Source organism: Belonocnema kinseyi, chromosome 9, assembly GCF_010883055.1.
Source record: "Belonocnema kinseyi isolate 2016_QV_RU_SX_M_011 chromosome 9, B_treatae_v1, whole genome shotgun sequence".
Lineage (NCBI taxonomy): Eukaryota > Metazoa > Arthropoda > Insecta > Hymenoptera > Cynipidae > Belonocnema > Belonocnema kinseyi.
In genome coordinates, this window is record NC_046665.1 from 28,250,076 (window position 1) to 28,277,396 (window position 27,321).

The window sequence follows — 27,321 nt, forward strand, 5'->3', positions numbered from 1 at the left end:
TTGGTTATAAAAACACGTAAACTCAGAAGATGTGGACTGTGACTGCACCATATATCTAGTCGGAAGTGGTGCTGACTGAAAACAGATGATTTGGAGCGATTCACGCGCCATCTGTTGGTCATTCTAAGGACTTATTGAACTACCCTCGTATCATCATAAATTTGATTTCTTTGTCAAATATTCGCATTTTTCAAAATTATAATTAAATAATTTTACACTTTCAGTCCAAGAGTATGAATAGATTCATTCGTAGCTAAACGAGGAAATTCATTAAAAACATCATTATTTTTTTTTGTTTATTGCCCAATTTTTTTACGAAAGTTACTTTAAAATATTATTTTAACAAATGAAAAGCATAATATACAGGATTTTTATGAAGTCAAAATTAACAAGTACCGTTTACAGAGGTATCTTCAGAAACTTTTAATAGGGACCAATACAGAAAATTGAATTCGTTTAAGTGTTGAAAAAAACTTTTAAACTGCATTAGTTAAAACTGTAAAATAATTAAATGATTCTTCCTTTTAAAAATCACATGTTTGATATATTACCGACTCTAGAGGCTTTACTACTGGCACTTCTGTTTTCTTTTAATTAACTTAAACCTTAACCGAAGCATGCTAATTTTCAAAACAAAACAAAAATAATAATAATATTGATTTTAATTCACGGGTTGAATTTTTCACCAAGAAAGCTTTTTCAATCAAAGAAGAAAAAAAATCGAGACATAATGTTAAATTGAAGTATCGATTCAAAAATGTATACATTTTTATTATTATATAATCTTAAGCAATTTTAAGCTAAAAATATTAATTTATACATCCGAATTTGTTATAAAATCTTTTTAAATTTTCTCCTAATCTAATTTACTTATTCTTACTTTAATTTACTTATTCTTTACTTACTCTAATGTAATCTAATCTAATCTAATGTAAATGATGTTGTCTTGGAACCCGCTATTTTCCCACAATTGTTTTAAAATCCTACAAAATTAAAAAATTGCCCAAAAAATCTTACAGACTGTATTTAAAAAAAAAATTTTAATATTAAAAAAATTAATTATTCAATATTTTTTTGTTTTCCTACGAATTTTAACAACAATTTTTTATTTATTTCAAGCCTTTCGAAATGTTCAGAAAGCTTCTAAAGTTTGTGTTCAAAATCTTCAAAAATCTGCATTTTGTTTGAAATGTTTTCAATTCTTAAGTTGTTTTCAAATCTTTTTAAAACTTCTAAATATATCTTTTACTTACCTGAATTGTTTCCAAATTAATAATTAACAACATATTTTTTAGTTTCTAATCAAAATTACGTTTGATTGAAAATTAATTTCTTTGATAGAAAATTTTTTAACTTTCAATATTTTTGCGAAAATTCATGTATTTTGTTTTTAAAAAATATTTTTAAGTGAAAAATTAATCTCTTGGGTTGCAAATTAAACTGCTTGGTTGATAATTTTGTTGGTTAAGAACACCTTTTTGTGGTTAAAGACAAATGGTTTTAGTAAAAAATGCATTTCTTTTGGTTGAAAGTTTCGTTGAAAATTTCTATTTTGTATACTTTAAAATAAATTTTTTAACTGAAAATATAACTATTCTATTTTTATTACTAACTTATCTTTTTTTGTTGAAAATTTAATTATTTTGGTAGGTAATTCATATTTTGGTTTTAAAAATTAAACATTTTTGTTGAAAATTCATAATTTTGGGTCAAAAACTATGAACTGGTTTGCAGGAAATTCGTCTCATTCGCTCCTCTAGCACCCTCCAACTCCTTCATCCCTTCTTCTCCTAATCCCTCCTCCCCTAGAGTCTGAAACACATTCTCTTGCCAGCTTCCTTCATCTTCCATTCCTCTCCTATATCCTTCTCATACATACTCCCATGTTTCCTCCTGCCATTCACATATTCTACGCTTTCTATTTTCTTCTTTTTCCCAGTACATCCCCTCCCTTACCTCGTTTTTCAATCAAAATCTTGCTATTCTGGGCCACCTTCTCTCTTCCCATCCCTTTACTAAATACTTTGTCACTACTTCCTTTTTTATCATCTTATACCATTTATTGAATCTTGATTCTTCAATCATCCCCTATCTTTCTATTAATTGTCTTTCCTTCTCCCTTTTTTCCAATTCTTCATAGTTTACTTTAGTCCCGTCCTCTATTTCTCTATCATTACAGAAATCCCTCCTTTCTTCTTCCCATCTGGTTAATTCGATCGCCCTTCCTCCCCTCTCTTCTACCTTGATCAAAAACTTTCTTACCAACTCCCCTCCCTTTCCCTCCCTCAGTTTCGTCTCAAATTTCCATGCCCACTTTCCCGCTCTAATACTTAACTTATCCCTTTGCGCTTCTTCTCCCACCATATATTCTGGCGTCCTCCAGTCTGCCCCTAGTGTCCACCTTATATACCTTTCTTGTAAATCCTCAATAGCTTTCCTTTCTTCCCATCCCCATATCTCTACTTCATTACCTAATAGTGGCCATACCAGTGTATCAAATAACCACATTCTCCTTCTCCATTTTTGTAACCATACCATAACTTTTTCTATTTCGCCTCGATCTAATGAGTCAAACGCCGTCTTTCAGTCCACGAACATTGGTATCATTGCCCCTTTTTCCCTTTTAATTCGCTTATTTACTAGGTAGTTCAGAACATATATGTTGTCCATTACCCCCATTCCTTTTCTAAACCCTGCCTGATTCGGTGACTCGATTTTTTTTCTTCAACTTCTATCTTCAATCTCTCCGACAAAATAGTTACATATACTTTATACAGGGTTGGTATCAGCGTTACCCCCCTATAATCTTTAACCTCCTCTCCTTTGTCTTTCTTCACTATTCGTATAACTACTCCTTCTTTCCAAAACTCTGACTACCCCTCTCCTCTCCATACTCTATTACGCATTATCCATGCCCATTCTTCTAGTTCTTCCCCTCCACATTTCCATACTTTATTTGGAATATAATCTAAACCAGGTACCTGTCCATCCTTCATTATTAAAAAAAAACCCTTAACTATTTTTTCCCTTGATATATCCTTTTCCTCATCTGTTTCTCCACCATATTTCCCTCACTTTATAACTTTTCTCTCTACTCCTCCTAGCAAATCCAACAAATATTTCTTCCATTCTACCATTTCAATATCTTGGTTTTCTCTTTTTCTTCTTTTTCTTTCTCTAGTTACTACCCACCTTAAGTCTTCTTCCGTCCTAGCCTTCCTTGACCAATCCCCTTTTCCTACACTTTTTACATTTGCTTCCCTTTTACATTTCGCATTTCCTCTATCTCTAACTTAGCATCAATCCTTTTTAGTACTTCGTCCACCCCTTCCTTCAGCTCCTTCTCATCTAATCTTATACCCTTTATCACTATGTTTCATTTTCTTTCTTTACTCTCTTTCCTTTCTATTCTTTGTTCTATTTTTCTCAGCCTTTCCATCTCCTTATTCCCACACCCGCCGCCACCACAATCCCGGTTCGAGCTTTCAAGTTTCTTCATCTTACCTTGCATCTCCTGTACCTTCTTATTATTATCTTCTGCCTGCTTCTCTAGTTTTAGTTCCAAAGACTGGATCGTATTTTCTAACTTTTCCCTGATTTCTTCCCATTTTTGTTATTTTTTTCTTAAGTTCCGCCATTTCCCGCCTAATTTCCTTCTTTAATTCCTCTCCCCTTTTCTCCTGCTTTTCTTTATAAATGCCCTTTACCTCTATCATCACTTCGCGAATTTCCTTTAGTCTTTCCTCTTTCATCGGAACTTTTTTCTGGATCCGGTAATATAAAACATGTTATTTTTGAAAGGAAGGATAATTATTTTAAAATTTCGCCGAATTCAGTTTTTAAATTTTATCTCAAAACTTAACCAAATGCAATGTTCTGTTTTTATCCCTGTTCAAAAATGATTTAAGTTACATTGAAAAACCACACTTTTGATATTGACTCCGTGAACATCCTTTATATTCTGCTTTTTATGTGCTAAAAAAGTATTTTTAATTAACTTTCATAAAGAAATAGGTTCGACCGGTAAAAAAAGTATGATTGTTAATGAGAATCCAAATTAAGCTAGGAATGACACCATTCATCCTTTTGGACTGGAAGTGAAAAATTATTTAAGGGTAATTTTGAGAAATGCAATTGTTTGAGATATAAACCAAATCAATGATGTTAGTTAATAAGTTCTCAAATGTGGCCAAATTGTAGCTTCCGGATATCTTTGGAATCGTTATAATTGTGAGATTCCGAATATTATATTTATAAATTACCAAGTGCAAAATTGACCAAATCTGATATTTCGCATTTTGTCCCAATTAGGTACAAAGGACTCTTGCTGACCAGAATCGACAGCAGCATTTGGGCTAAGTGGGGGGAAGCCGTGTAGTAGGGGAATCGTTCGCAGGTACCCAGGACGAAATTGTCACCTGTCCGAAAAAATTGGGAGAGAGAGGCAAGCGAATTCGAGAAACAATATTTCCAATCCATTCTGACATCACTTTAATTTAGTTAAGAAAGTTTAGTCTATAACTCTACGCTTACAATGAGGACCTTTCTAATTTATGATCCGCTAACGAATTTCTACCTTTCAGGCGGTTGTTCTAGACCAGGACTGACAAAAAAATTATCTACATTTAGTAAGAGCACGATTTATATATTTTCTATAAGAACGTTGTTTAAAAAGAACTGAAAAAGCTGAAGTGTGGTAAATAACGGGAAATTAATTCGAATTCAACACAAAAAACTGCTTGGGAAATGACACATATTAAATTTTTTTAATGCAAAAATTCATTATGTTTACGAGCTTTATGTATATTTTGTGATTTTCTCAGCAAAAGATCGGGTTGACATTTAACAAATTTTGAAAAAAAGTATGCTAGTAATAAACTTGTATTAATTAGACTTAGTTGAAACTTCACTAAGTAATTACAACCAGTGTGTACGATAATGCCTGTAGACCATGAAAATACTGAAAATCAGGGCAAAATGAGGAGATTTTATTGGCCCAGAAAGTCAAGGCTTTTGAGAAAAATCTTCCTGAAATCAGCCAATTCATATAAGAGGCATTTAAAATAACTGTCAAGGTTAATAAATTAGAAAATTTTATATTTTAATTATAAATGTTCTTATTCCGTGTGAAAAATACTTTATGTTACAAATATTACAAGATTAGGATTCTGACATTTGAATAATTGGTCAGAAAAATGAAATGTTGGAGCGAGTAAAGTCTTTTATTCATTTAAATTTTCGTCAGTTGTTTACTCCTGACGATTATATTTTTAGTTAAGAATTTTATCACTAGGTTGCAAAATCAACAATTTTATGAAGAAGTAATCCTTTTTGTTTGAAATATCCACTCTTATATTATTCGTTAAAATTATTTTTTTTGTGGAAAATTTTTTTTTCAATTAAAAATACAACTAGTCAATTTTTGGCTAAAGATTTTTTACAGTGAAAGTTCAACTACTTGGGTAAAAGTTGAACCACTTTGTTAAAAATTATTTTTTGTTTGTTTCAAGGTTCAAATCTATGGTTCAACATTTTAATATTTTGTAGAAAATCATTTCTTTTTTAAATATAATTTTTATCTGAAAATTTTAGTTTCCCATTTTTTTTAAATTGATCTATTTCAGTTAGAACTTCGTCTTTATTGGTAGAAAGCTAATTTTTTGGATCGAAATTTCTTCTTTATTAGTTGAACTGCAACTGCTTGGTTAAATATTAACTCTTTTGTAAAAGTTCATTTATTTGGACGAAATTTTTTTTCTTTCTTGACTGAAAAATGTGTACTTGTTGAAAATTGGTCTGTTCGGTAAGAAAATCAAACTTATGGGTTAAAAGTTGAACTGCTTTGTTAATATTTTAATATACAACACGGTGGACTTGACAAGCTCTGAACTTTGAGAATCCCTGCTTGTATTTTCTTAGAAGCAGGAGTTTCGCCAGTTCGAGTTTCCAATTCTCACCTCGACGAGCCCAGCTTTCTCCATCTTTTTGTTTAGCTAGTACCGGAATGCGTAAATAATAGCGGGCGAACGTGCCGATCGCCCCAAGGGCGCTCGTGGAAAATTCCACAGACAAGGTGTGCCGTTAGAGTCTCGACTCGTGCAGTGGCTCTCTTTGCATTTTTGTTATTTACCTTTTATATGACGGATATGTGCATTCGGATGCATAGGAATGTACGCGTCGATATAAAGGATCTTAATGACCCTTAATTAATTGTCACCACACGATTCAAAAATTCCGGCATTAAAATTATTTTTTTTACTTGTTTTTACGCTTTTAAATATAAAACGAATAAGCCAGAATTATGTTGGATTGATAGTAGTAGTGTATTTGCAATTATAATCATCTTAGGTTATAATTATACTTATCAATTAAATAGTATAATTAAATAAGACTGAGTTAGGTCTGGAATTATATATGAGTTATACACTATATGTTAACAAAAGATAGTTTTAAAGGTGTAACGCATAAATCTTTTAGAATCAATTATATCTAAATTAAAATATAGAAAAATTTATGATGATATCAGTTATACCTTGTTTCTCTCTTCTTTTTATAAGCTATATTGTAGTTTACTGGTTACTGTTCTATTTTAATGTATAATTAAATAATCGTTTTCGTTCAAATGTTTACTCGCTCAAAATTCGTTTGAAAATCCAGTCATTTCAGAGAAATATATTATAAGGTTTACGTTAACACGCTTTTCTATTTAAAAAGTCTAAAATTGAAAGGAACAATATAATCTGTTTTACACTACTCTCCCGAAGAAAACCGTCACGAAGAGATTGGCATTTACAACATTTACAACGACCCCTATCGGGGCCACGAAGTACTTTAACGAGGATGGGCTTCCTATCACCAACGAGGAACGTAACAATTTTTTGTGTTGAAGATTCATTATTTGTATTGCAAATTCTTCGCTTTGGTTCGGAAATCAATTATTTTGTTGGAGGTTGGTCTTTTTGGCACAAAATAATAAATTCAACTCCTTTGTAAAAAAATCGTCTTGCAGGTTGAAAATTTGTATTTTTTTATCAAAATTTGACCTCCTTTGTTAAAAATTCATTTCTTAGCTTGCAGATTCATCATGTTAGTCAAAAATTCATCTTTGGTTAAAAATTCAGCTATCTTGTTGAAGTATATAGTTACTGCAAAATAATCTTTTTTAGTTGAAAATAGAACTATTCATTTGAAAATATATGTAAAAAATTAATCATTCAAAAAGAGATTATTACGCACGGTTTTGAACTCAATTGAACTATATTTACCACCAATTATTTGATAGTAAAAATGTCATTATATTCGCAAATTTAAAGGAATAATTAAAAGGAAAACTCTAAAATATTTTTGATTTCAGCTTTGTGAATTTTCACATTGGTAAAAAATTTTTTTCACAAACGCTAGACACTATGGGTATGTTTAATACCAAAAATATCTATTTATTTGTATTACAATTTTACGAATTTTTTGTTTTATGAGGTGTGAATTCCTTATTTCTGACGCAGATTGTATACATAGATGAAATCTTTCACAATTGTCCATATTTCCCTGCAGCTGATCATGTAAGCCGAGTAAGAGTACCTAAAACCAAACGCGAGGGTGAAATAAAATTATTTAGAGATTTTCTGTCTCTCTCATTGCTAAGTATGAGTTTGTACTTATATTTTCCAGGGGGCACTACGCTGTATTTCCGATTTTTTCATAGATGTCGCCGCAGTCATTTAGGTGATTAGTTAAACCTACCGTTTCCCCTTAAAGTACAAACGTCCGCTTTTCCGACACTTATTTTAGCGACATTTTCTGCTACCGAATCGATACTTAAAAGATTTCAGAACAGTGAACATCATTCTGGTATTCGCAATTGACTCTGCGACACAAGCGTATTGGATATTTGGAATTAGGAGAGGTCAAAATTTCGAACTTCGAATTTTATTTATAAACCAGCGATTTAAGATTGCAAGAACGGTTTGAAAAGAAATGAAAACTGTAATGCTTGAAGTTGACACAGGGAACAAAGCGCTCGGCTTCTGTTTATGAACCAGCGATTTCGGATTGAAATTACGGTTTGAAAACCAATAAGCACTGAAATTCCTGCATTTGACACAGGGAACAAAGCGTTCGGCTTCCGTTTATCAGCCAGCGATTTCGGATTGCAATAACGGTTGGAAATAACTAAATAGTGAATTCTGAGTAGTGAATCCTCAGCAATCCGTAATCTTGAAGGATACTTATTCGACTGCGAAAATTCCATGTGCAAATTTTTATGAAAATCGGAATGTTTTAGTAACTTTTGACAATCATATTATGACGACCTTCTTGAATTTTGAAAATTTGAGCATAGATTCGTCATCAGCGGCCCAAACAATTTCCATGTGCGAATTTTTGTGACAATTAGAATGTTCAGTATCTTTTGGTAGCCATATTGGATCCGCCATTTTTTGAAATTTCAAAATCTGATGACGGATTCGTCAATAGCGGCCCCAAAACCCCCATATGCGCAATTCTACGAATTTCGGAAAACTAACGTATAGATTTTGAAGCTAAGGTTGCATGGAAACAATAATAATTACAATTTTTAGAGGTCACTCAGATCAATTTTACAAAATTCCAAGTTAAGTTTAAAATCTAACAATAATATGCAACAACCCTTAGAATGTACGTCTAGTTATTTTAACGAAAACATTCCAAACATTTTTCAAGTAAAAACCAGAACAATTTTCTTTAATAAAAACAATCACTTAGGTTACATTTGCAAAACTCTATATTAAGTTTGAATCTAACAATAATATTTAAAAACCCTTGAAATCCACCCCGAACGATAACCCAGAGTTTTCTAAAGTTGACCTAAGTGATTACTTTTATTTAAAACATTTTCTGGCCTCACAGAAGTTTTTGAAGTTTTTAAAGCGAAAAATGTCGCTGGCCCCGACATGACGTATTCTTTATAGGGGGTAGTTTTTAGGGGTAAAAGTTGATTGCATGAATTTCATCATATTAAGACGAAAATAATGCGCTCATATAAAGTATATTTGGGACAATGTCAGAGCTTCCGAAATATTTCGCTGGATTTTCCATGGTGTTTGCTGCATAGTGGGTAGTTTTTAAGGCCTGAAGTTTGTTGTTTATATTTAAACAAATTGGGGAGAAAAGATAAGGCCTATATAAAGCTGATTTTGGACCATATCGGTACTGGTTAGCGAAATATATCGCTGAGTAGGCTATGTTCGTTTGCCTCATAAGGGGTCATTTTGAGTGATGAATTTTGTTGTACAAATTTTACTAAATTCAGACGATAATATGTGCCCATATAAAGTTGATTTTTGACATGGTCGGAACCGGCAACATATTTCTCTGGATCATCTGTGAAATGATGAGGCCGATTTAAAGTTGATTTTGGACATATTCGGGGCTGGCCAAATATTTCGCTGCTCCCGCCATCATATTTGTCGTACAAAGGGGATTTACTAGGGGTTGAAGTTTGTTGTAAAAATTTTTAACAAATTAAGAGAAAAATAATGCGAATATTTAAAGTTTATTTTGGAAAATATTTGAACCAGCTGGTGAAATATTTCGCTGATCCTTCTAAACCGTTTGCTGTACGGAGGTTAGTTTTTAGGATTGGAAGTTTGTCGCACAAATGGAACAAATTTAGAGGACAATAATGCACCCATATGAAGTTGATTTTGAACATACTCAGGGCTGGCGAAATGTTTTGTTGAACTCAGCGATGATTTCGGCTGCATAGGGGCAGTATTTCAGAGTGAAAAGTTATTCTAAAAATGTGAAAAATCCAGACGAAAATAATGCACCCATATGAAGTTGATTTTTGACAAATTCGAGGCTGGCGAAATATTTTGATGGCCAGAGTTGGAATATGGCGCCGGTGTGAGTAACACGTGTCTCTCGTGCTGCGTATGAATTTCTTGATTTGACATAAAGTCTAAAGTGCTACATTTTTTCTTTGCCTATTATCGCGTTGAGTTTCTGCTGTGATACCTGATTGGATAAGTTTTTGTTCCTGATTTTATGATTTTCTGTCAGAATTCTGAACCGTTTTGTGTTTTTCTGAGGAAATTTATTATCGATTGCTCTTATTTACAACTTTGAAAGTAGCTACTATTTACAAAAAATAATGGAGATTCAAATGTGCTAAAACTTTAAACTGTATCAAAGCCGACACAGAGGATACCAAAAGAACGTCAAATTTCCTAAAACTGACACAGATCCATCGAAGTCCGACTTTAATGCTCTAAATATCGAATTTAAAACATCCAAAGCACAGTATAAAAAGCTGAAAGAAAGTAATCAGGAATTAGAGGAAAATTGTGGTTTACTCAAGCGATAGGTTCACTTTTTTCAGCGACATGTCCGCTCATGCATTGTTTTGATTTACAACCTTTCGGACGATGAGGAATCTAACAGAGACCAAAAATTTAGGTAGAGTACTTAGGGCACATCTTCAAAGGGATCTGGGCTGAGGAAAGAGTCCCAGCTAGCTGCGCCAAATACATGCGTTTATGTTGTATAAAAAGGGTGATAAGTCTGACACTCATAGTTACCGGGGAATTGCCCTGATTAATAGTATTACTAAGATCTTCTCGCAGATCCTGTTGAGGAGATTGACTGCGTGGGTCAACGCGGTCAGCATTCTCCTAGAAAATCAGGCCGGTTTCAGGTCTGAAAAAAGTAGTATTGATCATATTTATACCCTAACTTCTTTCATTCAAATGCATTTGTCTATCCCAAAAAGACGAATCTTTGCTTTTCGTATATATTTAAAAAAAGCTTTTGACTCAGTAAACCACTATCATCCTTGGAGCGAACTTGCCCAAACTATTGCTAATAGTTCCTTCTGCGTTGTATTATAATTAATGTCGGCTTTGTTTAACGTCCTTGATGTGTAACAACAGGGGTGACCGTTTTGGGATAATACTGCACCTAATCCGCGATTAGATGCGTCTGTCGTTAAAGTGAATTTCTTCTTGTAGTTTGGAAATCTCAAAACCGGTGCTGAGAATAATAGTTCTTTTATTTTGTTAAAAGATTCTTGACAGTTTGTTGATCAATCAAAAGGTGTCTCCTTCTGCGTTAGATTTGTAAGAGGCTTACAAATTTAAGAGAAATTTTTAATAAATTTTCTATAATACTCTGCGAGTCACAAAAAGCTCTGAACTTGGGTGTCATTCTGTCGTGGTTTAAAATCTCGTACTGCCTGTATTTTTGCAGGTTTAGGTTTTACACAGTCATCAGTTAACAAGTGTCCTAAATATTCGAGTTCCGGACGTAAATACTTACACTTGTCAGGCTGAAGATTTAATGCCGTTTCTCTCAGTCTATCAAATAGGCTTACTAGGTTCTCGCTGTGCTCTTTTAAAGTTGAGCCGAATACGACAATGTCGTGGAAGTAAACAAAACATTTTTTTCCTACCAATCCTCTTAAGGCATTGTCCATCATCCTTTGGAAAGTAACGGGAGCATTTTTGAGTCCAAAGGGCATTCTATTAAATTCAAAATGCCTTTCTGGCGTTGATAAAGCCGTAAATTTTTTTGAGGTCTCACTCATTGGGATTTGGTGAAACCCAGAGCTGAGGTCGAAGGCTGAAAAGAATTTTGGATTCCCTAATTGGTCCAAAATGTCTTCAATGATGGGCAGTGGATAAGCATCTTATTCTGTGTCTTCGCTAACCTTGCGAAAATCGATTATCAACGGGTCTTTATCATAATTGTACTGGGGTGCAACTTACTCTTGATTTTCTGTTTTGTCAACCACGTCAGGGATTCATTTGTTAGTTTCTATGAACTGTAAATGTCGTGATCTTTTTTAATTACTTTTATCCGGGTTATTTGTGCTGCATTATCAGGTAAAAATGTACCGTCCTCATAAAGGGGTAACTTTTTATTGTCTATGTAAAGGAAGTTCTTAGTCAAATGGTATCTATCCAACGCGTTAAAAAAAGACAGGCCAATGATACCTTCCTCTGGTAAAGGGAAATCGTCATCAATTATATGGAAGAAATGTACTTTTCCTAGATATGGTATTTTTACCGCTTGATTTGAATGATGTACATCTCTTCCCACGGAAAAACGTTTTTCATATCAAATGGTGTCTTTTCTGCTGGGACTTCCGATTTCTTTATTAGATTTATCGCGGCTCCGGAATCTACTAACAATCTGTAGGAAGTTCCGTCTGAGTGCCTTCCATGTATGGACTGTATGTAATTGTCCGCTAATTGCTGAAACTTTGCAGATTCCTTGTAGTTGTCGAGCTGGTTTTGCTCTTCCTCTGTTACTCCGTAACATTCTAACGGGTTTTGTGAATCCTGCATTTCCAGAATATTCCTTACTCCTGGTGGTCTTTTCTGGTTCGTTTCGTTGTGAAAACCCTGTTCCCTAAGTTTTATTGAGCATTGTCTCTCAAAATGACCTGGTTTCTTACAATAGTTGCAGGTCATTTGCATCCTCTGCAATCCATGGTTAGGAACGTCGGAGGGTTGGTTCTGCATTTGTGGTTGCTGGTTTCGTGCTGTGAACGATCCCGTGCTTCTCATCGGCAGTCTGTTATTGTGGGATTGTGGCGGTCGAGGCGCCGACAAGGCTTTTGTACGGAGACGTTCTCTACACCACAGTTCTGCTTCAAGAGCCGCCTACAGAGCTTCATTCAAAGATCTGGGCTTTAAAGATCGCACTTTATTACTAACGTCTTCTCGGAGGTTGATCACGTATCTTTTAGTAGCAGATTTTTTCTCCACTTGAAGGCCTAATTTGCGCTTTATTCCGGACGAGTATTCGGACTGAATTATATAAATTAACCCGTTATAGGCACTTATAAATCTTTGATTATACAGGCACACAAAAAAAAGTGGTCTGTCCGGTAGTCTACACTACAATATCTATATGTTTTTGGGGTCGCTGATTTCGAATCCGGGGTCCAAATAACCCAATCAGGTCATAGTTTCCCAAAAAATGCAAAAAGAGACGTAAAAACGACGAAAACAGCGTTTTTTCGTGTATATTTTGTATAAAAACAAAAGATTTTCATGTCCAGTCGACTTTACAACCATATTTATATGTCTTTTGGGTCGCTGAATCTGAATCCGGGGACCGAAGGACTATGCCAGTTCAGATTTCACCGTCAAAAGCATAACTATAGTCGAAAATTGGCCATTTCGAATTTCTACGTTAATATTTGTATTTTAAACTCACGCAAACCTCAATCTTAAACATACAAAGCCCAAGTGAAAGAAGCCAGAATTTATAACCCTAAATCTGTCAAGCCCAAACTCAGAAATTCTTAAAACACATATCCTGAATTCATACAGCGTAATGAAGCGCAAATTGTCAAAAATGACAGCAATTCTATCTGTTGAAAATGTAAAATTTCTGCCGCGTTTTACATAGGTTAAATAAAGGTTCAATGGTTCAAAGGTTCCGAAGCGAAGTTGAAAGCGGGTGTATTTAATGGACCACAAATACGAAAAATGTTGCGGGATCCGGAATTCATTAAAAAAATGACAGACACTGAAAAGGCTGTCTGGCTCAGTTTTAAGATGGTTGTTGAAAATTTTTTAGGCAATCACAAAAGTGCAGATTACAAAAAAATTGTTTCTGATATGGTTTCAAATTTTAGTGAATTGGGTTGTCTAATGAACTTGAAGCTCCATTTTCTTGATTCTCACATTGACGAGTTTCCAAAGAATCTGGGAGATTTTAGTGAAGAACAAGGCGAACGTTTTCACCAAGACATCAAAGAGATAGAGCGTGGACATCAGGGACATTGGGATGTTAATATGATGGCTGACTACTGTTGGTCATTAAAACGAGATCAAATGTCAAAGGGAACTAAACGGAAGCGACACACACTCCGTAGATCTTTTGAAAAAAAAGAGTCCGATATTGTCGAATAAAATCGTGAGAGGCGAGGGGACTCACGCTAATCTAGCACCCCAACGTGAGAGGCAAGGGGAACTCACGCTAATTCAACACCCCGATCTAGAAAGACGAAGGGACTCATGCTAATATAGCACCATAACGTGAGGGGCAAGGGAACTTACGCTAATCCAGCAACCCAACGTGAGAGGCAAGGGGACTCACGCTAATCCAGCACCCCAAAGGGAACAGAATTTACTACGTCCACGCCGTTGTTCCTGGGTAATGCTGAAAGTAAATAAAACTTGTTCCAAAAAAAGTGTTTTATTTTTCTTAGATCCTACAATTTCACGCAAGGGGAATCATGCTCATGGAACACCCAGATGGGACTATTCGAACCCCAGATTCAGATTGAGCGACCCAAAAGATATAAAAATATGGTTGTAAAGTCGGCCGGACATGAAACTCTTTTAATTTTATATAAAATATACCAGAAAAAACACTGTTTTCGTCATTTTTACGTCTCTTTTTGCATTTTTTGGGAAACTATGACCTGATTGGGTTATTTGAACACTGGCTTCAGATTCAGTGACCCAAAAGACATATAGATATGGTTGTAAAGTCGACCGGACATGACAATCTTTTGTTTTTATACAAAATATACACGAAAAAACGCTGTTTTCGTCGTTTTTACGTCTCTTTTTCCATTTTTTGGGAAACTATGACCTGATTGGGTTATTTGGACCCCAGATTCGAAATCAGCGACCCCAAAAACATATAGATATGGTAGTGTAGACTACCGGACAGACCACTTTTTTTTGTGTGCCTGTGTTATAATTTTGCACAGTATCATGATTTTGCCTTAAAACTTGTAATCTACTTCTACAAGTTTACAAAGTAGTTGTAGTTGCTAAGTTCATCCTAAGAGCACTGTACAAATCATTATAACTGTCTATAGAACAATGCTTAATTGCTCTTTTAGCATTCCCAATAATTTTTTCGGTTATGATGTAATCTACTAGTCGATTTGCTTAAGAGCATCTGAGCTTCGCACGCTTAACCGTATTAACGAAGTCGTGCAAACCAGCGTCATCGTGTCCATTGAGAACTTCTACGGTGCGGATAATATATTTTGCCTAAGAGAGAGGTTCAAAGTTTTCTATCGCTGCTCGTTACGTCGCTGACACGTTGCCTCTCTGTGTTAAGCCATAAACGAGCGTTGTGACATGGCACACACTTGTGTGAGTGAAGAAATTTGAAGGTTGCCTTACTTCTATGTTGCTTCTCTGTGTGGCGTCGTGCACGGATGTAGGCGGCTGGCTCGAAGTCGACGGTTGCCTCGCTGCTGCGTTACAGCTCTGTCTATTGTCGTGCGGAGTTACAGACAACCGGCTCTTATCGGCTATTAAGAAATGCGGTGGTTGATCACCAAGCCCAAAGGTTCCTGTTGCATGCATTGATGTTACACTGCTGTACGGCTTGCTTCTCAGTGTATTTTTATGTGCGAGTGGCGTTGCCTGGCACATACCATTTTCTAAGGAATTCGGAACTAGGGGAGCGGGCTGAATGGTACTTTTAGCTGGTGCAGGTGCTACTTCCTCGTACGAAGGTTCACGTTCTAGAATGGATTCGTGCGGTTCTAAACCGTTCACTTGCGGGATCCTGCTACAACAATACCTCAAGGTTAATTCAATTCCCTGTCAGCCAGGTAGATAGCAGTTGTACTTCGACGGCCGTATACGTCCTGCTGCTATGCGGTTGAATTAGGCGTTGCTCGATGATACCCTTCTTTCAGAGACTTATCGCTTAGCTCAGCGGGCTCTCTCTGGGATGGGAAGATCGTCAGATCTTTTACCAAGGATCCGTAGATGCCTTGGGAGTCTCAGCTTCTAGTGGTCGTTGCCTGTGCTGCGAACAGAATCCGTAAAGTCCTGGTTCGAGTCGAAGATCCTCGTTCTTTGAAATTACTGGGGGTGCTCCGTAGATACTTCATCCCCAGGATATCGTAAACGGGATCATGGCAGGATCGCCAATTTTGTAATGGTCTGGAAAAATAATAGACCTTTTTTTTGTATAAATGCCTGAACTCTGAGACAGAACTTCTTTATTGGACTTCTTAACCGCTAAGAGACAGAAAGCAGACTGGCTCCCTACACAAGGGATGTGTTATGCAACCTTTGTCACCCTAAGCCCCATGCCTAGACGAACAAGTGGGGAGAATAGTCGATGCTGTTAAAATAGAATAGTCGATTCTGTTACAAACGGTCATTACAATAAACCAAATCTCTAAAATCATTAGAAAATGTTTCACTGGTGAGCCATCAATGTGAGTGAAATGTCAATCTAATGGCATTACTTCAGTGCACGACGTACCGCTATCTATGGCATGTTGAGCATAGTCAGCGTTTTCTGCGTCTGCCCGACGCAAAATGAAATCGTATACTACTTCACTATACTCCGACACGAAGAGGCGTTTAAGTTCATGAAGAATTTACTACTGAATTACTACAGTGTAAACCAGTAGTTACGAGTAATCTACTACAGGTATGCCCGTAGTAAACCAGTAGTATACAAGTGTAATTCTGTATTGTTCGGATGTAGTTATCCTGTAGTCATCCCTGTAGTACAGTTACGTAAGGGAGTGCAGTGTCGTAGCGCATCTCCTTGTTCTCCTGGATCAGCACATGCGATACCGATCGCCCTGCCTTTTGCATTTCTCCTAATCGAAGCAATCAATGGGAAATTGTTTGCTGAGTAACTGCGAGAACGTGTGCAAATTCTTTTTCCGTTTGAGTAGGGTTGTCCTACAGAAGTTGGCCCAGTTTCTCATCTTCGTATTTTTTCGGCTGACCAGGTCTTACGCGGTTGGAAAGATCAAAATCACCATTACGAAATATTTGAAACCACTTTTTAGATGTTTCATGTGTAATTGCACCTTCCCCTAAGGCTGAGAAAATCATTTTGTTCACCTCAGCTGCATTTTTTTCATTTTGAATGCAAAAAGAATGCAGTATCTCAAATGCTCGTTGTCTAAAGACATTGTTTTTACTAATGATTTTCGAGGTTAAGCACGCAGGACCGCAACTTATAATAGTATACTTTAAAGCTTATGGTTTCCTCTCTGATGGTTTAGGAGAAAAAATTCAAGTTTAAACTAGAATAACAAAATAATATAGTAAAGGCACCGAATTAATTTGTAGACCTAATATATACTCATTTATTACTATAAATCAATATTTTTAACGCCAACAGCTGTGCGTGTACTACATTAAAAGACCAGTTTATTCAAAATCCGTCTCTCTTTATTTACATGAATCTCTAATCATTTTCACGTTTAATCTCATAAAACATATTTTTTTTCACATACATTTTTTTCACGATTAAAAAAATATATATAGTTTCAAAATAGTGTAGTCACCTGTTTTCTAAAAAAAATATAAATGAATAAAATATCCTTTACAAAAAAGTAAAAACAAATTTTTTCACATAAATAAGCTGACCCATAATAATAAAGAGAAGTTGCAATACTTCTTGGAAACAGATTTTAGTGTTGGTTAAGGGGTTTTGAAACGTTATACTTCGATTTCTTTAGTATTTCATGTAATCCAGATGTTATAATCCCTAAACTCGTTCTTCCTGTTTCCCTTCTAACAATATAGTTCGGCGTATTCCTTGCGAACCCCAATGTCCACTTTACAAACCTCTCCTGTATCCTATTTACCTCCTCACTTACTCTTCACCACCACACTTCCACTCCGTAACTCACAAAATCATCTCCAAACAACCTCTTCCCCAGCCCCCACACCTGCGAAACAGGAAGCCCAGGTACACAAACTCTTTCACCTTCTGCACCACTTTTCTCTTCCACTTCGACTCCCCTCCCTTATCTCTCCCACCTGCTTCTCTAAGCACCATAACCTTCGACTAGTCCGCATTTAACTCTATCCTACTTTTGTCTAAATATCTTCCCAACCTTTTCAGCATCTCCTTTAAAGCCTCTTCGCTCTTTGCAAGCAGCACTATGCAATCTGCATATTCGAGTGACCATATCCTGACTCCTCCTACCCTAACTCCTCCTACCACTTCGGCCGCTAACTTACTTTCCATATCCGCGATCATAATTGCAAAAAGCGTGGGTTAAGCGGGTACCCTTGCCTCAACCCCCTATCCATTCAGAATCCCTCACAGATTCCCTCCCCTCGTCTCACCCTATCTTTCGTCTCCTCATATACCTCCTTTATCCTCTCGACCAGGCCCCTCTTCACTCCCCTCTCTTCCATTGCCTTCCACAACCTACCCCTATCCACCGAAGGGAACGCGCTCTTTAGATCTACAAAAAACTATCTATTAGTACTCTATCCACCACGTGTTGCAAGACGTAAATATTTTCAATAGTACTCCTTCCCTCCCTAAAGCCTGCCTGCGTCTCCAACAATATTCCTTTCCCCTCAACATCCTTGCGCAGCCTATCTATTTTTCACTACCCTCTTCAGCCTCTGCCTTTCCTCTTGTGTGCTTAACAGCCACGCTTCGTTCTTTGCTTCGTCCAGCCCTGTTGCTTTAGTTTTTCTCAACTTCCTTATCTGCTTCTCTATCTCCTCGCCATTCAGCTCCTCTTCATCTACCTCCCTTGTTCTTCTAATCCCCTCATATTTCTTCCGTGTATCTGACCCCTGAAATGAATCCTTGAAAAGTTTCCTCCATTCGTCGCTCCCTATTTTCTCACTTATCCCTACCCTATGTTTCCTAACTCCTTCCTTATTTCTACGTACACTTCCCTTTTCGCGGTTCCTTTCTTCCACTTCCTGTACTTCTTTTACACCTTTCTCTTCATCATTTTACATTCCCTATCCCATTACAGCTTTACGATTCCTTTCTTCTTCTTCCTAAATGCCTTCTTTTGCACACAACCTTTCAGTTTCTTGCCTGGAACTAGGACTACACCGGCAGGAATTTGCACGCGTCGAGGTGTACGTTTATCCCTCATAATAATTTGCTGAAATAGTGATTTTAATGTAGAAATTTTTTAGTACTGAGCATTACAGATATTTATTATACTATGTAATTAATGCTTATTTTTATTAAATTATTTATTTAAACAATTATTAAATGTAATTAAAAAATATGCCCGCCTCTCGGACACACTCCCATTGCCCGCCGCGCGCGCGGCGCGTCGCGACGAGTTTGAGCGCACCTAGGGCTAGCGGGCACGCTCTTGCGCTTCGCACTCGTTTTCGTACGTTTAATGCGTACATTTTAACTACATTTTCTCAAGTATCGTAAATACGATTAATTAAATCAAAAACTGTCATTTAAACTTCTGAGAATTTACAGCCATACATTGTCACTGAATAATAATCTAATTTTAAAATGTCATTAGGATAATTTGCAAGTCTTTCGACGCATACCAGAAAATTTGACAACAATTTCTAAAACTTATAAACAATTTTTATTCAAATTTTGAAAGAGCTCAAATTTTTGGAATTTTTGTCTGATCAAAAAATTTAACTGTCATAGTTTCTAACTATATTTAATATCTAGTGATGAATTTTAATGAAATTTCGTAATCTTTTAGAAAATATATATTTTTTATTGTTCAGAACATTTTCAAAATTTTCAAAAGTATATAACTTTTATAATTTTTATCAAACTTAAAAATGTTATTTGGATAATTATAAGTCTTCCAACCATCTATAAGAAACTTTAAAAACAATTTCTAAATTAAAAAGAAGTTTTCAAATTTTTAAAATGCTCTAAATTTTCAATTTTGGTTCGGAATATCTGATTAACGATTTTAACCTTCATTTTGGGAACCTCAAGAAATGTTTTAAAGGCTGACTTGATTGGACAAATCCTTCAAAAGTCAGCGTGACTACAACATTCAGGTAACCATACATACAGGCATACCGACAGGCAGACATAAAGACATACAGACAGGCACCGATAAAATATTATGTTTTTCGGATTCTGTGAGTGCCATTCCAATGCTTCATTTTGATGAATCTCAACTATTTCTAATTGTATCTAAAAATAGAAACCATAAAAAATGTCCTGTCGGTCCCAAGTCCCCAGTACGAGTTTTCTCGGATTTTAGCAACATTAAACTACTATTACCGTAATTTATCTCTCTGCAACCTAATGTATATTATTAGTATCAATAATATTATAAATAAAATACATTTTGTAACTTCAAATATTGTTCTATCGATTATTACGAAAAATTTCAATCCTTCGTTTTCATGTCGTGTCGGGCCCATGCATATTTAGTTGATTTTCATATAAGAAAAGATATTAATATAAATGTAAATTAAGGTGAGATTTGTTACTCGAATAGTTCTTCAATCAATTTCACCCGTATGCAATTAAATAGTCAATTCGGCTTTTCAATAAATTAGTTTAACTGTGCTCTCAGACACGCGTAGCTTAATTATATGTTTTGTCGGTTTTGCCTAAAACTCCTGAATTACTTGAGAGAAATCCAAAAATAAGGTCAGATTTGGATTCAGCGAGAAAAAATGTACAAGTATTGATTTTTAATGAATTTGTAAGGTTATTTTTTATACGCAAAACATGAAATATTATTAAATTTTTCGTGTGCGAGATGTCCTGTCGGTCCCAGTCTGAAGTTTCGAGGTTAGTTATACGTCGATGACGTTACGTGGAGCGCTAGCATTCATAGGACTTCAAATACACAACGGTGCAGTGCATAAGTAATTGTGATTGAAAAAAATCGTTCTGACGCGAGTGTGTAGCATAAGTTCTGACGGGAATAAAAAAGTCATTTTGACTTACTCAACAACGGAAGATAAGGGTTGTTATTGAGATCAGTTGATGTTTATTTGAATAAATCATGGTACATCCTTTTTTTCTTAATAATTTCCAGAAAAGCAACAGAAAGTGAATGACAAGTTGGTACGCCATTGTATGTATTTTATTAAATTTTTATTGAATTTTATGTAAATCGACTGAGAACTAATTAGTTTGCACGATTTCATTACGTAAAGAATATTTGAGCCATTTCCAACATGGTTATAAATTTTTAATATTAATTTATGCATTTTTGCGGCCACGTTTATTTTCCGCTACCTGATAGTTAATACTATAGAATGAAAAAAATTTCAGTCAGTTCGAACAACTTTTTTTCTCAGAAACTACACTCCTTAAAGTGGCCAACTTTTTGTGAAACACCCTTATAAATTAAATTTTAGGCACTTATAGGATTTTTCAAATTTGGCTCCATCATTACATTTGTCACTTTTACTATATTTAATCTTGATGACATACTTAAACTCACTAAACTGAAAACTGTTTCAGAACTGGATTTAATAAAATTGTATTCACATTCAGAATTCTTTGGCAGCTATATTGGGTCCGCCATTTTTAATTTTGAAATTTCGACACCGAATTAAAATCACGGAATCGCAAAGTATTTACAAAATAAATTTCACGCGAAAGGAATAAAATTTCGACTTTTGATCACCTTTTGGTATCATGCGAACCACTGTGCGTCGGTTCCAACCGTGGCAACGTCTGCGATTCGCATTATATCAGTCCTTCATTATGCAGTATTGAGCTGTTAACTTAGAACACTATTTTCTAAATGCCAGGTGTGTATGTGGTAATTGAGTGTAAAAATAAAGAAGAGAATGGCTTTCCAAATAACAAGAAATTAAGGAAATTGTAGATAATGGCTTGTAACTGTGTATAAGGTAATACAGTGAAACTCTTCTATAGCGCCTATTATGGGGCTGACAATGGGAGGGAACTAACTCATTATAGCCCGGTGCGCATCTGTTTGTTCATTCTTGATTGCTCGTCTGAGTAAGAAACACAACCCCGCGCACGCCGCGCAGCTCCTCTTACTCCTACCTGCGGCGCTGTCCTCTAAGCTGAGCCTAACAAATCGCCGTCAGGACAAACAGGTTTACTCGTGTATTACAGTATCACTGGGTCATTTTGAAGTATAAACTTTTTCTACAACGCTTGTTTGTGTAGGAAAATATTTTGCAATAAGTATTAGCTTTTATAATTCTTAAGGACTTGCTTTGGATTTAAACTTTTTGTCATTTTGAAAGGCCTAGTTCATACCCTAACCAATTGAACAGGCACTTGCTTGCGATATCTGCAAAAAGTTTGAAATATGGTGTAGGGAAAAAAGGTTGTCGAAAAAATTTCGAAATGCTTTTCAGCATCAAGAGATTTTTTCTGATGTTCACAGATAACTTTCTGCAGATTTGAGAAATGTATTGACATTTTCAACTTAAATTGGGTAATGTCTTACGAGTTTTGTGAATCCAACTAAAATTAGAAGTTACTTTACAAAGGTTCCAGCAAGTTTCTATATTTTCTATACTCAGGTTTCGATAGAATTGACATTTTGAATAATGCAGTAATGAAGAATACGAAGAATAATAGGTCGTATAATCTATGAAAACACACATTTAAGTTACAAATACGTGTGCTTTTATTGTTTAATATTTCAGCCCAGTTACCCATAAACTATGGACAGCTTTATGGTCGAAGTGAATGTTAAATCGTGCATACAGGATTATCTCTTTTACCGTTTGATACCTATACAACTTAGCTTTTAATTTAAAGTAATAGTTACTAATGTTCGGATATACAAAACTATTAAGCATAGATTATTATTATTATAATTAGCAAAAGTAAAATTACCCATTTCTATTAACACGAGATTATTATGAACTCATTTAAGTCATACTATAAGTTCAAATAAAGTATAAACCCGTGTAGAAATCTATTTGGGTATCCGGTCGGGTAATTCGGCCAGAAAGCGGTTTAAAAAATTGCTTCAAGCGAGAAATTGGTAACGTTTCTTGTCTTTTAAGGCATATCGTAAAGAATATGGTGAACTTTAAAGGTCAAATCAGGTTTGCCAATTCTGGCAAGTAAATTGGAGTAAAATTTCAAGCACACATAATAGAACCTTGTAGCAATGTTTTCACGTTTCAAACCACGTGGTAATTTAAGGTTAGAAAGGTACACAGAAAAAAATTAATTTACAAGACTATAATTTAATTAAAAATAATAGTTATTCGCGAACTAAGTGGGCTTTTCAGACTGATTACTGAAACAAGGTTGGTTTTAATTACGGATGTCGATTTTATTTACAATCATCGAGGAAATGACGCGACGTGAGTGCAATGTGCATCCTCGTGCGACATACGAAACTAAAAATTAGTGAAGTATTGAAAATTGTAACATTTCTTCTGATGCACATACCAAAATTGATAACAGTTTTATTCAATAAGTTAAAATTCAGAAAAATTTAATGTTTTATTTGAAAGAATTTAAAACAAGTTATTCCTGTTTCACTGCTCTAATGAATCTTTAAAATATACCATCCATAATTACGTCTTTAGTAACATCAGAGCCCTTAAAAATGTGTCATTTTGACAACAAAATTATCCTGGCTAGTGCCCGGTCGGCTCCCGACCATAAGATATAACCAGGGTTAGCTCGGCCCGTATCCGACCGGCTTCCGACTTGGTGATTCTAGAAAAATGTAGCCCGAGCGGCTTCCGACCGGTTCTTGTCCGTTACACCCAGCCAGGGGTATCCTGGCCGGGATCTGACCAGAAACCTTGCTGTAGTAGGACCAAACGGGAAAATTTCTACACGGGAACTGCCTAAGAAAATTAATAAATGAGTAAACAATTATTTTAATAAATATGAAATTTAAACCGTCGGGACAGAGAAATAACGTTCAAGCCGGCGCCGGAAAGTAGGACCTTTGATAGCTATTTTTCGCGAAAAGTGCGAGAAGTTTTATCTAATCCGGGGAGGGGGGAGGGGAAGGAAATTTTTCGGAAAGTTGAGGATTCTCTGCCTGGAAAATGTTGCTTCCTTACCACTATGAACAATAAGCCGTAATTTCTTTAAATTTTTAAATTGAAAATTATATTTAAGGGTATTCTCTTTTCCATATTCCGAATCAACATATCAAAATATACCAGTAAACAAGGTTTAAGAAAGATTTAAGAAAATAATTTTTTATTTTTAAAAACATGCTTTTTCAAGTTTCGATGTTAAAAATGACATATTAACGCTTTTCGGAAGTACACGCCAGGGAACAAACAGCCGGCATGGTGACGCCTTGTTCGCGCTGTCAGACTGGTCACTACGTAAAATAAAAGTAAGGACTTACATAAGGGTGAAAAATGTTGAATCTTCAAACAGATTGTAATCAGTTGCAGGTATAGGCTTCACTGCGAATATCAAAACCTTTAGCCCAGACGATCGGTGGCTCACATTACCTTCGATTTCAACTCTATCAACACTTGCCCTCAACATCGAGGTCACAGAATCTGTATTACACGTCTCTGGAAGGCAAAGTCCTAGAAACACCTGCCTATCCTGAAAAAAATATAATAAGGGTACATTAATTTATGATTCGACTTCTATATAACACGAATTTACGAGATATTAATTTTCGAATGAAATTGTCCTTAATCAGCCTTACGGAAAAGCTAAATTTAACTTTGGTTGCATGTAAAGTTTCCCGCTGTTAAATTTCACATGCTATTTGGCGAAACTTTATCCTACGATGGAATAAATACTGTCGCCTGCTACGGCGTCCTTAGCAGAAAGGGGAAAACAGACTTGCAAAGGTTAAAAATTAAATATATTTCAGCGAAAGATCCACCGAGGTTAGGATAACAATAAAAATAAAACATAAAATAAAAAATAAAAAAAATAAAATAAAAACTAAAACATAAAAATTATAAAATCAATTTATATAATAATTCATATAGAGTGGCGGAGATTTCGCTATTACTTTTTGATTTCTTTTCCAAGTTGGGGTTTTAAAACAATAGCGTATAACAGAGTTATAAGCGCCCCACTCGGTAGCGGCCCTGTGGGCCTGGGAAATGGAGTGGGGAAAGACACCCTTAGTCTTTATTACCGCGATCTTGCCTCGAAGGCAATCAGTCTTGTGATACTTGCCCCTGAATCGAATCGTTAGTTAGAACTTTCCGCACCTCAACCCCTCGTCAATCCAACAACGACGCATCCTCGCCTCAGGACGATACCCTGGACAAGGATCAACCACCAGCCTCATCAACGAGAACCACAACGTAACGCCATCTGCCCGGAAAAGTCTCCAGCCATCAGCCCCGTCGCCAAAGCATCATCTCCGAGGAGGACCCATCGCTGCTCCGAGTACCATCCGTTTCCCACCGTAATCTTGGCTTCATCACCTGGGTTCACTAAAAGAACTTCTCGACTACGTTTGTAAGTTAGTTTAAATAAGCCTTTTTTATTTTACATTTTTCGTCTAATGATTTACTTCACCTAACTCTGGAAATCCAAATTCCTACACCCTACCCTTTAATTTGAGAGATCCCTCGCAAGCGAAAAATTATGCATTTTTTTTTAACAATCCCGAAAAAGAATTTGGCTACCAACAAATTATTTATTTAGTGAAGGTTGAAGACGTTAATTATTATCTCGGAAATGAAAAAGCTATGGCAACTCGCAAACAAATTGGCCGCCGGCATTAATGATCTATCCGAAGAATGATCTTAACGGAAAAAGTTGTTTTGCGTTACCATGGGTATTATTACACAATCTGAAAGATGGACGATTATATGGAACCAAAGCGTTTAAAGTTAATAAAAATAGATATACAGTTATTTCAAGAAATTTGTTTATTCAAAGTGGTAAAAATACTTGCGAATTAACAAAGTATCATTTTAATTTATAGAAAAAATTATATCAGCGAAACAGAGATACTTTAGATTTGATAGTATTTACTGTAGATACAATGGAAGGCTCTTTCGAATACGGTCAAAAGCATACACTGTCAGATCCACATCATATGTGATAGAGGCGAAGGAAAAATGAATTCTGAGTCGTCTGTATATTCTATTATCGGATTGAGATATGTTTTTAGTTCTAAGGTGAATATTTTTAATATCAAGAAAAATGTTGTTGTGTGAAACATAAATTTATATGTTTAAACAAATTACATAAATGTCTGAAAGGCATAGGAAAATTGAACTAAAAGTATTACATCTGTTCTGTCCAGAGAATATTTTTTATGATTCATAAGCATATACAAATGGGTTAAATTAACATATTTTTTAATCTTCCAAGAACTATGGAACGCGATCAAATTGAACTAGAAATCTGTACAAAAAGCACTGAAACGTTTTTCTATCCGTTGTTATATGTGCCCTAAAATTTATTTTCAAGTTTGAACTTGGCAATATATCAGGAGACTACCGAAAATATACCGAAGAATGAAACTCCCAACATTATAAAATTGTCGAAATATCAATATCCTGAAATGAAAAATCATTAAATGATAAGATTCAGGACAGTTTATAATATCAGCGTATTTCAAATTCCTGAAAAACAAAATTCCCGACAGAAAATTGCCTAGTTATAAAATACATACGAAACATAAAATTCCCGGATTTAAACAATTATTCGTTTTGAAATTCAAATCTTTGTTTAAAAATGTGCATAGTATTAACAAAATGATGCTAAGGTAAATCATTGCTGATTTAAATTATGCAAAGTTTGTTTTAAAAAATTTCTTAGGTTCGGAGAAAATTTAGGAATACATTTCGTTTGTAGTTCGAGGAGCATGTATTCTTAAATTTATTTCCTAATACAATTTTTATACAATTATTGTTATTTTAAATTCAAGAAATAATTTCCATATACTTTAAGCATTGATCAAAATTTTCTTTGATACAGCTATTTGATCATTGTGTTTTTAATAAATAAATCATATTTATTTTTTTTAACTACGATTTTCTTAATTTCTTTAATTCGGGAATTTCATAAATCACACATTTCTGTCGGGCATTTTATTATTCAAGAATTTCACAGTGTCGAAAAGTTTATTTTTTGGTATTTTTCAGTTGTCTCATTTATCAGTATAAATTAAATTTTTTAATGATATATCAGTAGGAACACCGATTATCTGAAGAAAATTGAATAAAATTTTCATAAGCAATGTTAACTATGAGTTTTTTCTGTTAAAAGTCTGAAATACGAAGCGAGTTTGTCAGCGTGAAATTTTTGTTTGCCCGGCAAGTTTAAGGTGTCATTTTTTTAGCAAAGTTGCCTGGAAGCCTTCTATCTCAGTTAAATCAGCAGATAATTTTTCGCCAGTAATTGCTAGTTGATAAAAACCATAAGTTTTCTTCCAATAGCTGAGCCATCCTTCGCTCGCAACACAATTTTATGTTGATCCCACTGTCTTTGCTAATGCCCGGAATTTGGCTGGAAAAAATATAGAATTTTATTGTTATAGAAGTTTATTATACGAGGGTGAATCAAATATTAACCGGAATTTTTTTTTATTATTTATTTATTTACAAAACAATACAAAAATACTATTGATTATTTTTCTACATAGTCTCCTTCACGCTCTACACATTTTTTCCAGCGGGTTGGAAGCTTGTTAATTCCTTGCTCGTA

General features: G+C 35.1%; 1 protein-coding gene across 5 annotated transcripts in view; it reads right to left on the bottom strand.

The window, feature by feature from the left end:
* The window catches only part of LOC117179461 (nose resistant to fluoxetine protein 6-like), an 824,251-nt gene that overhangs the window by 659,461 nt on the left and 137,469 nt on the right, over window positions 1–27,321 (bottom strand). For all 5 annotated transcript variants that reach the window (XM_033371296.1, XM_033371298.1, XM_033371297.1 and 2 more), the window contains one exon: window positions 24,032–24,240. In XM_033371296.1, the coding sequence (XP_033227187.1) occupies window positions 24,032–24,240 (209 nt within the window). The remainder of the gene's footprint in view (window positions 1–24,031; window positions 24,241–27,321) is intronic.